The 14,343-nt window shown below is 42.1% G+C and overlaps 1 protein-coding gene across 1 annotated transcript; it reads left to right on the forward strand.

Annotated features, from left to right (window-relative positions):
- The first annotated feature begins 710 nt into the window (after positions 1-710).
- Positions 711-13,959, forward strand: CHST13 (carbohydrate sulfotransferase 13). The gene is made up of 3 exons (XM_053469454.1): positions 711-881; positions 11,865-11,944; positions 12,871-13,959. Exons 1-3 carry the CDS (start codon positions 794-796, stop codon positions 13,714-13,716), a joined length of 1,014 nt encoding a protein of 337 aa, XP_053325429.1. The 5' UTR covers positions 711-793; the 3' UTR covers positions 13,717-13,959.
- Positions 13,960-14,343: the final 384 nt, after the last annotated feature.

Below are 14,343 nucleotides of genomic sequence, written 5' to 3' on the forward strand. Positions count from 1 at the left end.
GACTGATTAAGGTTTGAGTCTTTACAAAATAAAAACAGTGAAGACTAGATGGACTGGATGAGTCTGACGTGCCGGCAAATTCTGTTTCTAGGTTTAATTCTAGTTTTGTCAAACACTTTGCATGTATGAAGTGTTGTGCAAATTGTTGGCACTATACAATAATAAAAATAACAATAATAGTAGTAGAAGTAGTAATAATAATAATTAATTAATAACAATAGTAATAATAAGAATAGTACCAATAAAAATAACAATAATAGTAATAATAAAAATAATAAATAACAATAGTAGTAGTAATAATAATAATAGTAATAATGCATAACAATTTAGTAATAATAATAATAATGTATGTTCCAATGAAACAGTATGACAGTGTGCACTTTGTTTGGACTGTTATTTGTTATATTAATTCATGTGTAACAAACTTTACAGTCTTAGAGACAACAGACAGAGGGGTTCCCTGGTCAGACTGTACCATGTTACAGACAGGGGGAGTAAACCTATAACAGAATGATGACGTTGCTGTGTTGGAGGTCCGGGACCCGAGCCCTCCCTGGCAGTGGGTGCTGTAAAGTACGACGGGCTGGTGAATCAGAGGCAGACAGCAGGCAGGGTGGAGGTGAGAGCTGCCTGCTTAAGTTTTGGCAGCACCTCCCCTGCGAGAGTGGGGTAAGTTGGTACATTCCTTTATGGGATCCCTGTCTGTGGAAGAAGGCGAGCTCAGTGAGTGAGTGTCCAGGTGCAGCTCACACTCCGCGGGCAATGAGCCCCACGGGTTGGGACCCCCTGCAGCATGAGGAGAAGCAAATTGATGGTCCTGGCGACCTGCCTGGGCTTCTTTCTACTCGTTATATTCTACTACCAGAGCAGCCTGAGCTCAGGTAAGCAGTCACTACCCCTCCAGACATGAGATGAGTGGGGTGCGGGGGGACGGGGAGAGTGGGGTCTACAGGAATGGCCAGGGATACCGTAGGATCTTTGTGATGGGGATGGTGCGATGTCTAGATTGTTAGCTCTGCTGGCAAGACCCCGGTTTTCTCTTCTTCACAGAGACATCAGTCGTGTGACGTGTAGATTATCAGCTCTGTGGGTTAAATCTCCTTTATTTAGAAATACATTTGTGAATAAATGCATGTAAAGTTGCAGAAGTGGCTATGTAAGGGTTAATGATCCTGCTCTATTTAAAGTCTGTATATTTAATATCCATGTTAAGCATCTGAGGTCTAGGTGTATTTTTTACACCCCCCCCCCATATATATTATATATGGATGTGACATTGCTTATGATACTATGCAGATTGCAAGCTCATGGGGGTCAGCCTATTCTGTGCATCACTTTAACCCCTTCTATGAAGCTCCTGACCACTGATTTCCCCAGTACTGGTAATTTAAACACTTCGGCAGTGAATGGGTTAGTGATTGATGCCTTATTAAGGGATATTACAGCCCCTTTTTTGTTTCAAAAGGGTTAATGGGAGTGGAGTAAGTGCCACAGCCTCTTTTTTTATGAGAATTGCCCCCATATGATGGATCCTGCGGGGCTGGCCCTTTAAATCTCTCCCCTACAGGCACAGTATGGCCCTTTTTTTTGTTCTTTTTTTTTGGGTTGGGGGTTGGGTGGAGAATCGGGTCTCACTCAATTGGAATGTATGAAATATTCTGTTTATTTGCATTACCCCCCCTCCTATAGTCCCCAGCTCCCTGCGATGTACTGTATGGCGGCCACACCATCCCAATGAATGGGAATCCTTTTGTCTGTCAAATATCGCAAAATGTTACAGATTTCCCCTTAAAAATAATTGCAGCTAACCCATGATTGGTTTGGCGGAGCTGTCAGTACGTGGTAAATAAGGTCTGATGGTTACGAAAACTTTATAGGAGTGAAATAAGAATTCTGTATAGTCCAGACAGGGTTCTAACTGTTCAGTTGGGGGATACTAGAATTAACTATTTCTGCATCAGTGATTTGCAAAGATGGGCTGTAGCTATAATAGTCATTTAAAAGGTTAATCTGAGTGACCCCCCCTGCGGTTCCATAGTTACCACCGTATTGAATGAATGTTCTGTTTAAAAGGCTGGCAGTTCCAGAGTTATCTCGCTCTTGTGTTGGCAATGTATAGGTTAACCTTCTAGCATAGCCCCTCCCAGGGACTTTGTCAATGTGGCAGTACATATAGAACACCGCCATCCCCTACACAGTGTATAGCATGCTGCATTCCTAACCACCAGTATGGGTGTCACTTCCCACTGCAGACTACCTCCTCATACCTCTTCCGAGACCTCTGGAGGAGTGGAGAACAAAAAAAACTAACCCACAAAGCTGACATCATTCCTTCTGGCGCACTGATTACTAATCCGTGGCTACGTATTCTATAGGATTGTGGATTTTCACCACGAAATCTCCTTTTCCCCGCAATAACATTTCAAACGTGCTTCAGCACTGCTGGTTGTCGGATATTTGGGTTTATTCCCACGTACGGCCGCAAAGTTGAACCCCTGCTTAAAAGAAGGCGCTAATATTGGGGATCACTGCCAAGTTATAACTTAGACTCGGATAATATCTGACGACCGATACGAGAGCAAAGACTCCAAAATATACCGTAATAACATGTTGGCTGCTCCCGCTATTAATAATAGACCCAATATATATGAAGAAGTCCTAGGAGAACCAAGAGATGTTACCAATAAAGCATTAGCGAAAAAAAACTATTAAATCAATATCTATGCACTAAATTAAAGGTGCTGTTCCACCTACAATGCTCACTATGCTCACTATGCTCACTTTTGACCGCGTACATACATAAAAGACCAAATCCGTGAACTTCTGCGTAGATTCATGCTTATTTTTCATTAACCTTCTATACAGGAATTCAATTCCATCAAAGGTCCATCAGCTGGGCTGATCCTGGTTCTGGTTGAACTAGATGTTGAGATCTAACTACTAGTTTCCAGCGGAATGTCTTATAACCCAACTGAAGTCAAATGCTTCTGCTTAGTGAGTCCACCAACTCTTTATAATAAGACAGACTTGGGTAACTAGGTGAGTGAGGCAGTACATCTTGGCATTGTCTTCAAATGGAAGAACTTGTTAACGTTTAACGGCAAAACGCCCACTTTAAGCCTTTTGGGCTATTATTACAGGCGTAATTTCTTGTATATAAAATATCTCCTTATTTGAAGTATAATGGGTTTTACTTGAGGGTGCCGAGCAAACCGATGAGTAGGAAGAATTTAAAGTAAAATACACCGTTGAATATAATTGGTTGATCCCAATGTTGTGCCCTACCTAGAGGCAATTTTACTGACATTTAGACTAAAAAAAGCCCTTTGGTTGTAAGTAGATACCCTGTATTGTTGCAAATGTCAAGTAATCTAAAAGGCAGAATCGAATGACAGTGTTTCTAGAACTACAACTGAAAAGACATACAAAGTGAGCCTTCTTCATACTGTCACTCAGGGTTGCTCGGTACCCTCAAGCTAAAAATGTTATACCCCAAATGTTGAATACAAAGGGATTTTTTCATATGTAAGAATGTTCCACAGGATTTATTATCTAGTCAGGTATGGCCGACTTCTAGCTTTGTCAGCGGACCCCTTATTTTTAGAAAATGTCCTATTTTTTATTTTTTTTTTGCTATGATGTCACTGGTAAATTGTTACTCAATTGTTACTCTGCCAGAATCCTTGAAAATGTTTAGCTCTCTAGGGATCCTGCCACCTAAAGGATCCATTATATTTTAAGGGGTTAATTTCCTGCCTTCATTTCTAAGAGTGATCTATGGGCTATAGCTATAAATTGCCAGGATTCAGGAGGATTTTGTTAAAAATAATAATAAATAAATAAATAAAAGATTGAAATGGATGGATTGGATCTCAGTCTTTGTATTGAGGGGGGAAAAAGGATGAACCGAGGCAAGTCGAAAGCCGTTTCCTGCCAAACTCTTTCATTAGTTGAAGGTCTATAAATTCTAGGAATGCTGCTGTTTCTCCTTTTAAGATTGAAGCCCGAAGGGCAAACACAGATTCACACACACACACACGCTCGCACACACACACATGCTCTCTCTCTCTCTCGCACACACATGCTCACACACAGACACTCACACACATGCTCTCTCTCGCACACACATGCTCACACACACAGACACACACGCTCGCACACACACTCGCTCGCACACACACGCTCACACACATGCTCTCTCTCTCACACACACATGCTCTCTCTCTCACACACACTCGCTCGCACACACACACTCGCACGCACACACACACACTCGCTCGCACACACACACACTCACACACATGCTCTCTCTCACACACACATGCGCTCTCTCTCACACACACATGCGCTCTCTCTCTCACACACATGCTCACACACATGCTCTCTCTCACACACACACACATGCTCTCTCTCTCACACACACACACACTCACACACGCTCTCTCTCACACACACATGCTCTCTCTCTCACACACACACACACTCACACACGCTCTCTCTCACACACACATGCTCTCTCTCTCACACACACACACACATGCTCTCTCTCTCTCTCACACACACACACACATGCTCTGTCTCTCTCACACACACACATGCTCTCTCTCACACACGCACGCGTGATCATGCAGAGAGAAACTTAAATTGAGGAGAATATGTTGTCAGTTGGACAGGGGAAGAAATGATTAAATGGCAAGGCATTGCACAATACTCGTGTAAAGAGTTCTAAAAATAATCTGCTCCTTTGAACACATGTGAAAGTATGATTATCTTGCTATTACCCTTTATTATTCCTGGAAATTATGTGAATGGGCTAAAAGAAAACCCTTTAAAATGTTAACACTTTAATAACGATTACTCAACATTTACCCACAACATGCCGTCACAGCCCTTCAAGCCCCTGAGTCAGGCACTGCGCATGCAGAGCAGACAGTAGGCCTACCAAACATGACGTCTGCTGGGACAGCTACCAGGGAGGACAAAAGTCTATGCCCAAAAACCCTGGGGGTTTAACACCGGGTCTCAGGGTTTTTGCCCCAATATCGGGGGTGAAGGGGCAGATTGGTACTAGTATTTTATGGTTGTTATCCCTGCTTGAATGCAGGTGACTCAATTAAGTGTAACGTGAACGTATTCACAAGGACTGGTAATAAAGCCCTTTGGGTAACACATTTGGTGAGTCGCTACATAAAATCTTCATGATGGGCTATTATAAGGTTTATTTATATATTTTTTAAAGGCTCGTGATCGGCTTATTAATTAAGTTCCCAGGTAGGCGTAAGTCTATCAGGACTGTTGGCAGGTATGTTTTCACAGCCGCCAAGCCGTGTATGTTTGAGTGCACTCTGTATTTAAAGCACCACTTCAGAGTAACTCAAGCACCATCGCTTCGGTGTAATACACAAAGTACTCGTAATGGAGTTTTATTTGCTAAACAGTGAGTTGTGGATACGTTTCTAGAAAAGGAAACGTTTGGGCCGAGTTGGCCCTTTTTGCGTGAGGAAGCTTCCGGATCTTGGAACGTCTCGGCCACTTGACTTTCTTTGTAGTAAATCCGCCACTTTACCACCATCCACCCTATTACCCCGTCCTGAAAGCCCTGTGGCTTGGGCTAAACTCCCTGCAAGTTCCAAAAATGTGTATATTATAATGTATAGCTACATTTTATACATTTTACATCTTCTACAAACCTGGGGACGTTGTTCTAAATTGTGATAAAAGATAAAGTTCTTCTGCGGAACTCTTTATCTCTGTAAAGCTGTTGCTGCAAAAATTACACCATTTTCTGTGTGCTAATTCCGCTTGTTTTGTTCGATATTTATAGTTGATAGAGCTGGCACGAGGCCTCCGGTGAATTATTGCACGTTGGTAGGAAGGATGTGGTGTTTCAATTACCAAACTATAAGCAACGTCGCTTTAAAGAAAAAAATGTATTGTCGTTAATAAAAAAAAAAAAAAAAAGACAATACAGATAAAAAATGATGGGGTTTCCGTTTTACGGTAAATAAACACTCCAGGTTATACCTGCTTTATCGTAGATGTTGGCAGAGCTTTAATGATGCCCCCATCTGGCACCAGGGATAGGCAAAGCGTTCGTACTTGGCGGGGAGAATATTCTAGAATATAAAACCAAGTAGAATGTGTGAGGAAAACAGCTGTGACAATGCTCACCTCTCAGGGCTTAAGAGATGACGTTCGGCCTTTCTAGTGAAAGCAGATGTAGGATTTCCAGCTGAACGCAGCCGCGATTAATGCTTTCGTTGGGTTATTTGTTCCAAGCACGGAATGTTTTAGGAGCGCATTGCCTTATTTCACCCTAAAACACAGAAACCTAAAATATATTATTATTATTAACCGGATCTGTTGCCTCGAGCCAAAACAGTATATCACATTATTACAGTATCTAACACTTAAAATCCTTCCGTTTGACCAGGTGGAAGTGACCGGATTCATTACCGTACCTTCCAAGTGTCCCCATATTCGAGGGAAAGTCCCACTTTGAGACCCAAACCTCCCTCTTACCTAGGAGATCTAGAGATGCGTATATTTATTTATTGGTTAAATAAAATAAAGCTACAGGATACACCCAATAAATATTTCTAATATGTGTGAATCAGAGATTTCAGTGATTGCGATTGTTTCGTGCAGGCTTCGCGTTTCTTTGTATACAGCGGTACAGAGGGTGTCGGGTTTATGGCCCACGAGCACCGCTCCTGATATTGGAGAATGGCATCAAAGCTGGGCAAAGTAACCCGAGACGTTGGTTCAAAGGCTTCTCATTGAAACTAGAGTCGCTCGGATAACTTATCCTCTCTGGTCAGGACCGTAGTTGCCACTCTCTTTCTGGGCAAGTTTCTAATAAGCTTTTCCATTTCGATATCATAAACCCCAAGCTTTATAATAAATATTTCTCGGGAGCCCCCCATTTCCACGCAGTATCTTTAATGGTGTCATTTCACCTACTCCATTCACCATACAAGCATTTCCCACAAAAAAATGACAGTAAACTTTGCCTCTTTTGTATATTTTGATGGGAACACTTAATTGTCATGTGATACAGAAGCAAGCGCTGATAGGTTGTTGCCATAGAAACTCACAATGCTTCTTAAGACCTGTTTTCATGCTACACCTTTTAGAGTTTTATTTGGAGAATTCAATGAAGGTTTTGTCGAAGTGAATTGATGCTCAGTATATATAATTTCACCCTTTAGGAGTTGATATGTGGATCATGGCACCAGCCGAGGCGTTCCCCCCTTGGGAAAGCCACATCCAGAAGCCTCGGAACAGTTTACAATAAATATAAGAAGTGTGTGGAAGGACAAATATCTATCCAGGCCATGGAAATATAGAAGGGAACTGTTGGCCAGCGCCTGGAATAGTAATGTAGCCGTCATATGACGGGTCTGAGCCGTGAATGAAGGTCTGTCCTGGGGATCTAAATCCGGATATCGGGATAACTTGGGATCATGAATAAATGATCTCTGACTCCGGCTGGTAATTTTCCACCATCCTGCATCAAGGGATAGTGACTGCGGTGCCTGTTATATTTCCCTAAGGGGATAATAACTCGGAATATCGTATAAGCTCGCTCCTGGATCGGCGTACAATAACATTCAGTTTATCCCTCGCACGCTTTTTGGGGGGTTCCGTGTGGATTAAAATGATTTAATAGCCAGGTCGGCCGACTGTCACACCAGCTCTTGGGGCACAAGGATTTATGGGAAATGGTCAGAAAGAAAATGTAAAAATCTACAAAAAAAATAAAATTATATATATTTTGTAAATGTAGGGAATTTACCAGCGTAATAGCGGACTGCCTTCATGTGTTATTTTTTTTATGCTTGAAAATTACACGGTGTTCTCTTTAATTTTCCATCACCCTTTTTTACGTTTATTTATATCAATGCCGCAGTGTGGAAGATTTTTATAAATACATTTTTTTGTTGTTGTCTGTGTCCCCCCCTCACCCCATGTTCTCATTTTTCAGCATGGGAGAAACACCCACCTACCGGATTAAAAAAAAAAAACTCCATAAATGGCGTATTAAGAACTCCTTCGTTATGATTTATTTTCCATCGCTTGCTTTCGGACCTGAACTAAAGGAACATTTATATACATTTTTTTTTTAATAAAAAAACGTATTTAAATCACAAGTAAGAACTTGTCAGCCACTGCGTTAAGCAACCTCAGTTCGGTATAAAATGTCTTTTAGTTTCCACCGCAAACGTTGGTCAATGTATCCTTGTTCTGCTATTTCACCCCCTTATCACACGTAGATATATTGCAAAATAGCCCGTTTATGCGTATGTATAGAATATAGAATTATATAGAATGTATCAAAACAGTGTTGACGTTGGTAGGAAAATGAGCCAAAAAATCGGATCAGCCAAGGTCACCGTGGAGAGTAGACCCAAGAGGCTTTTTAGTAGAATACTTGATATATTGAGATATTAAGTCTCTAAATCCACGTATTTTTTTTGGACACGCATAATTAATTTCTTCACCCTTGGGCACCAAGGATCTTCCACTGGTCGTAGAGAATCGTTCGCTGTTTCTAAATGCTGGCTGGTTGAGCTTCATTTCCATTCCTTACTGGGATACTTTGTACCCAAACTGGTCATGCAAGAGATAGACCGTTATGTTGATGGATTATTTCTGTAGGCCGGAACGTGTTCCGCGTCTACCGGTACGCAGTGAGTGGACCCGCTGGAAGGCGTCTCGTGTTGCACTGGTTTTAGAATGTTCTGTTACTCTGTAATCTGTGCTTCTGGACTCTGGACGCGCTTCGTCGGGAATAATGAACTCCAGATGCACAGCTGGCATCTGGGTGCTGTCGCTCTCCAATTATGGGACCGACTCTGAGCCAACAATGTGTCTTGGGTCACGTTTAACCGATTGAACCATTTCCACAGATGTGGGGAGAGCAGCCTTGAAATGTTTTAAGTTACCAGTAAAGCGTAGATCTGCTGGCGGGACCAGATGATTGCTCCTTGAGCTAACAGAAGAAGGGAATGCTTCTGTTGGTAAATGGAACGTCTGGAGCTGCAGACCTAGACATCCTGCTCGTCAGCATGAGCCCCTAGGCTGCAACGGTCTTTGAACTTTTCATTCTACAGACAGGAGCATTGGTTTCCCTGAAGGGCAATATATTCCCCTCGTGTCCTCTCTGCATTGACTTGCCCATATGTGGACCTGTTGGACCTACCAAATGCTTTCAAAACTGCACTTAAGTTTGACTCTGCCCACCTCATGTACTGATATCTGCTAACGTTATAATCTCATAGCTGCCCATAGTCCTGAATTTCTAGAGACTATTATCCTTATTGTTTTATGTAGCACCATCATACTCCGTAGCGCTGTACAATTGGTAGACATCACAAAGTAGTATATCACATAACAATTTGACTTAACATAACAGATGAGGAGGGCCCTGCTCAAAGAGCTTACAATCTAGAGACTCTCTTTTCTCTTTTTGTGACCCATCCACTTGTTGATGTCACTCAAACGTATTGTATACGTAAATGATTTGAGTGCAGAGACATTCTAATAGGTTCTCTTTCCCCGTTCCACATTTGTTTGGTTTCCTGGGGAATCAGAAGCATATGTGACTCTGGATTCCTTTCTGGCTGGCTGGATATTGCTTTCCCTTGTTCCTTGTCAGACTACAGTTTGAAAGATCACACACAATAAGGACACAGACGTCAGCGTGACACTGGGAAACGCGGCGCGTGCCAAGGCTCCAGACAAAACAAAGAAATATTTTCAATAAGGAAATTGGAGTTTTAGAGTCTTAGGGGTTTACTCGCTAAAGTATGCGTTTGTAAGAGCTGCAGTTTCATCTCCCTGACATCCAGTGTTGTTTTTCCTAGGGCAGTCCCACCAGCCATCCCCCTACGTCACTGTTCTTACTGCTGAGCGTTGGAATATGACATCATATCCTGGCCTCACCACGGACCCCCATAGTGTTACTGGGCCAAACGGGGAGGTCAGTGATGCCTCTTTAATCGGCCCATTGGACAGTGAGGCCACATGGAGTCTGATAGCCCAAGAGGATGACTGGCTCCCTGTTACACAACAGAGGGGCTGCCAGAATATGCCACTGCCGTCATCGTTTAGCATTATGAAGGGCCAACCCAGGAAAACTTCTCCTGCAGATGGGGCTGAGCATATAATGCCCGGTTCAATCTGATTTAACTGTGAATTACCCCTAGCTGACCAAGTTCTTCTCACAGCTGAAGCTCATTGGCATTGGCCCTTCATGTTGCATAGTGATTACCCAGGTGGCCCTGGCCCTTTAAGTTGGCGCTACATTTTTCTGCTCACACTGGAGTGGCAGATCGGGTGAGTATGTAGTCATGTCGGCCAGCAGCTCACTAGGCCTGATGTGCTAGATGGCCAGTGGAATGATGGGCCCGCTGAACTAACTCTTCAGCCCTTAAGACAAATGTTTTCTTGTTAAATGCCTGGTGGGCTCCATTTTCACGTGCTCCAAAACATTGTAATCATTTCTTGAAAACAATGGTAGTAGCAGCTGCCAATCGCATTTACGGTATCTGATCACAGATCTTTTGCTAGTAAACACGTGATTGGCTGCTGCTACTTCTAGTGATTTTAGTGGAACCTCAACGGCTACTGACTTTAGAGTTCTACTGGGCATGTGCAGGAAGTGTGGTTCTCGCGTACACTTCCTGTTTTCTGTAGAGGCAGCAGGGGGAGGAGTTAGATGGTAGACTTTTTAATATTGCATCTCCAATAACTAAAGAACGCCTTCACCGATTTACATGCAGTAAAATGCATTGGAATCCATACAAATTACACTCTAACCCTCTTACTTTTGCTATTCTTTTTAAAATCATCTTTCAAACGCATTACTTTTTTCTCTTGTGAGATGTTCAAAGGAAAATGTTGAATTGGTTACTCAATTGCCATTTATTGTTTTCGACATCTAGCATCACAGTCGAGATTTCTCTTGATGGAGCTTTTGAAATGTAAGAAAAGCTCCACGGCTGATTATTGCCAAAAATGCATTTGGCTAAGTACATTTTACAGTTGTGTTTTATAAATAAATGGTATTCATACTAGGTTGTAAAGTGATTTGTAAGAGGGCTTGAGGGTTTTCCTACTGCTTACAATTACAACTTGGTTACTATTTCTCCTGCCACTTGAAGCTCTCCTTGTATAAAAGACAATTCACTCAATCACATTTCTTTTTCCTTTTTTTTTTAGAAACCTCTTCTTTGCTTCCTTTATGTAGTTGTAATTGTTCAAAATGAAGTTTTATTATCTCTTAACATTCTCTATTTTGCGTATGATGGTGCATGAACGCGGTTCTGCGGGTCGATAGGTTTCTGAGAGCCCGATTCTGTGGACCTCAGGCCACAAAGTATGCGCTTCCATAGAGTAATAGTGCTGAGGAGGTGTTTAAAGGGACGCTACTTGTCCATTGAATTGTAATTAAGTGTGTGTAGTGTGTGTGTGTGTGTTTTATGTATGTCTTTGTCTATATAGATATGTATTGGCTGGTAATACACAGTTGTATCGGGTAGGACTAACATTGGTGGTGTTTAGTCATCCGTGTCACCCTTAATAATAATAATTTAAATATAAATAAATAATAATAAATATATATATATATATATATATATATATATATATATATGGATCACTGCATCTTGGTATGGCGCACCAGGCCCTTTTTTAAATATGCAAGCATCTCAACCTGTTTTTAGAAGGCATAACCCCTGTATCACGGAATTAACTTCAATGTTGTTTTAGGTGATTTCTGTTGCTTTGTTTTGTTTGTTTTTTTTTCGCTGTTACGTTCACCCATGTTTAAGGAAACTTTTTCACTTCTCCTTTTGCAGCTGAGAATGAGTTCTTGGCTGGCAGCTGGAATGGAAAGCCCCAAAGAAGCCCCCTGCAGGCTCTGTACGACAACAGCCAGGTACGTAGGGTGGGGGATCCTCATCTACCCATCTCTTTGGATCTATTGCTATTATATTTCCATAATACACACTCATCACTCTTCTAGCTGAAGATAAGATAAATCTGGTCTTGCCACAGGCTGCCACTGATCTCCGAACTTTTAAACTAAATATCAGCAAAAAAAATGTATTGACAACCAAAAAGCAGAAGGTTAATGTTTGACGACTGAGTGTTTGGTCAGTTCCCTCGATTGTGCTTCGTTGGTCATCCATAGAACTCTGATGCAGAAGGTAAAGTATTTAATTCCCTAAAACGTATCTCCTTTCACCCTCTCCACTGCCCATAAACAGCAGTTAAATAAACTAAACTAAATCAAGCTGCTTTCAGAAAAACACCCCTCCCGTTCGGCTCCGTGCCAGAAACTCGGCCAGTAAAAATTTATTGTATACCAAGTCTGTGAAGGGAAAGCTTGTAGGAACGCGAGCGTTTTAATTACCAATGCCTCCTTCCGCTCTCTCTCACACCTCATTTCACAAGGTCGTATTGGGAGTTAGAGGCGCAAGCGATTATAACGAAAAAAGGAAATAATACTAATAAAAAAAATCTAAAAAGAACTTATCCTACAGTGGGGCGCTGATAGGACGAAGGTGGACCTGTATAAAAGACTCCAAAAAAAGCACAATTAAGAAAATGGCTTTTTCTTAAATTTCTCATTGTCGAGATCAGCAGCACCTCCACCGTCTCTGGTCTACTTCTCCAGCCGCACTCTGGCTCATGGCATTACATTACAGGTTACCCTTTTTTTGCCCTTCTTTTTTGAGTATTATGGAATAAATTGACAGATATGCTTTATAAGCTTACATTGATGTTTTGTCTAATTGTGAGCAGTATGTTTTTATTATAAAAAAATGTTGTTTTAATAATGATTTCCCTGGCTTTCCCCAGCTGGAGCCCTCTTCGATCCAAGCGGTACATCAGGAGCGCAGGGAGCTGCTGGCCAGCACCTGCAAGACGTATACCAGAAAACGACGGGTCCTGACGGCCGACGACCTGAAGCACTTGATTGTGGATGACACCCATGGCTTGTTATATTGCTATGTTCCCAAAGTGGCTTGTACCAACTGGAAGAGGGTCATGATGGTCCTCACTGGCCATGGCAAGTACAAGGACCCCAGAGAAATCCCAGCCAATGAGGCTCATGTCGCTTCCAATCTCCGCTCCCTCTCTGAGTTTAGCACGCCTGAAATAAACTATCGGCTTAGAAACTACCTCAAATTCATCTTTGTAAGGGAGCCCTTCGAGAGGTTGGTGTCTGCCTACAGAAACAAGTTCACTCGCACATACAACACTGCTTTTCACAAGCGTTATGGGACCAAGATCATAGAACGACATCGCAGGGACCCCTCCCTAGAGGCATTGGAACGAGGGGATGATGTCACATTTGAAGAGTTTCTGTACTACCTGGTGGACCCCATGACCCAGAGGGAGGAACCATTTAACGAGCATTGGGAACGTGTCCATTCCCTGTGTCACCCTTGCATAGTTCACTATGATGTAGTGGGGAAGTACGAGACCCTGGACGAAGATGCCAGGTACCTGTTACAGCTAATCGGCGTAGCCGACTCCATCAAATTTCCATCCTCGTCCAAAAATTCGAGGACCACCGATGGGATGGCTGCCGAGTTCTTCAAGGGCGTGAGTCACTTTTATCAACGTCGGCTCTTCAACTTGTACAAGATGGATTTTCTGCTCTTTAACTACAGCATTCCACATTACTTGCAAATACATTGACCCCAGAATGGACGCATGGAGGGCCTGGCGCTCTCTGATGCTTTTCCATTGTTAACTGGGGCAGGGAAAGTGGACCCTCTTGGACAGTTTATATATGAATTAGTTATTTATTGCTGGTAGCATCCATTCTCTGCTGTGAACAGTTCATTTTTTTTTTAGATTTTCAACGCAACTGCTACAAAAAGTCGTTTAATACACACCATGTTGTTAAAATTATAATGTACCACCAAATGGGTCACCTTCCTTTCTGTACTTCTTAATCAAACACCTTTTTTTTGTAATGAACTTCATCCTTCAGCACCCCTAATTTAAGATCCCCCCCCAAGCCTTCACCTTATGCAGCCCTTCTTGTTAGAAAAAAAAATGGCAACCGCGATCTAAATAACGTACGATTACTACATCCATGATATAAAAGGGTCTTCTTAGGTACGCCTATAACTCTATAAAGATGTACTAAAGATGTCATACACTGGTAAGTACAGCTGGGTATATTCATGTGTCTGTCTCTGAAATGGGTGGAATGTAGCATTTTTAGACAAAATGTTTCAAATTAGAATGACATGTGCTGTCGGGATCCTTAAATGTCTATAAACCATTATGAGAAACATTTGCTTGAAACTATACAAG

This window comes from Spea bombifrons, chromosome 6 (genome assembly GCF_027358695.1).
Source record: "Spea bombifrons isolate aSpeBom1 chromosome 6, aSpeBom1.2.pri, whole genome shotgun sequence".
NCBI classification, from domain to species: Eukaryota; Metazoa; Chordata; class Amphibia; order Anura; family Pelobatidae; genus Spea; species Spea bombifrons.

What these genes read in the sequence shown, in the direction of transcription:
- CHST13 (XM_053469454.1), top strand. Translation starts at nt 794, where the DNA reads ATGAGGAGAAGCAAATTGATGGTCCTGGCGACCTGCCTGGGCTTCTTT. An exon ending in CCAGAGCAGCCTGAGCTCAG is followed by an intron (nt 882 to 11,864) that starts GTAAGCAGTCAC and finishes CTCCTTTTGCAG; the next exon opens with CTGAGAATGAGTTCTTGGCT. An exon ending in CTCTGTACGACAACAGCCAG is followed by an intron (nt 11,945 to 12,870) that starts GTACGTAGGGTG and finishes GGCTTTCCCCAG; the next exon opens with CTGGAGCCCTCTTCGATCCA.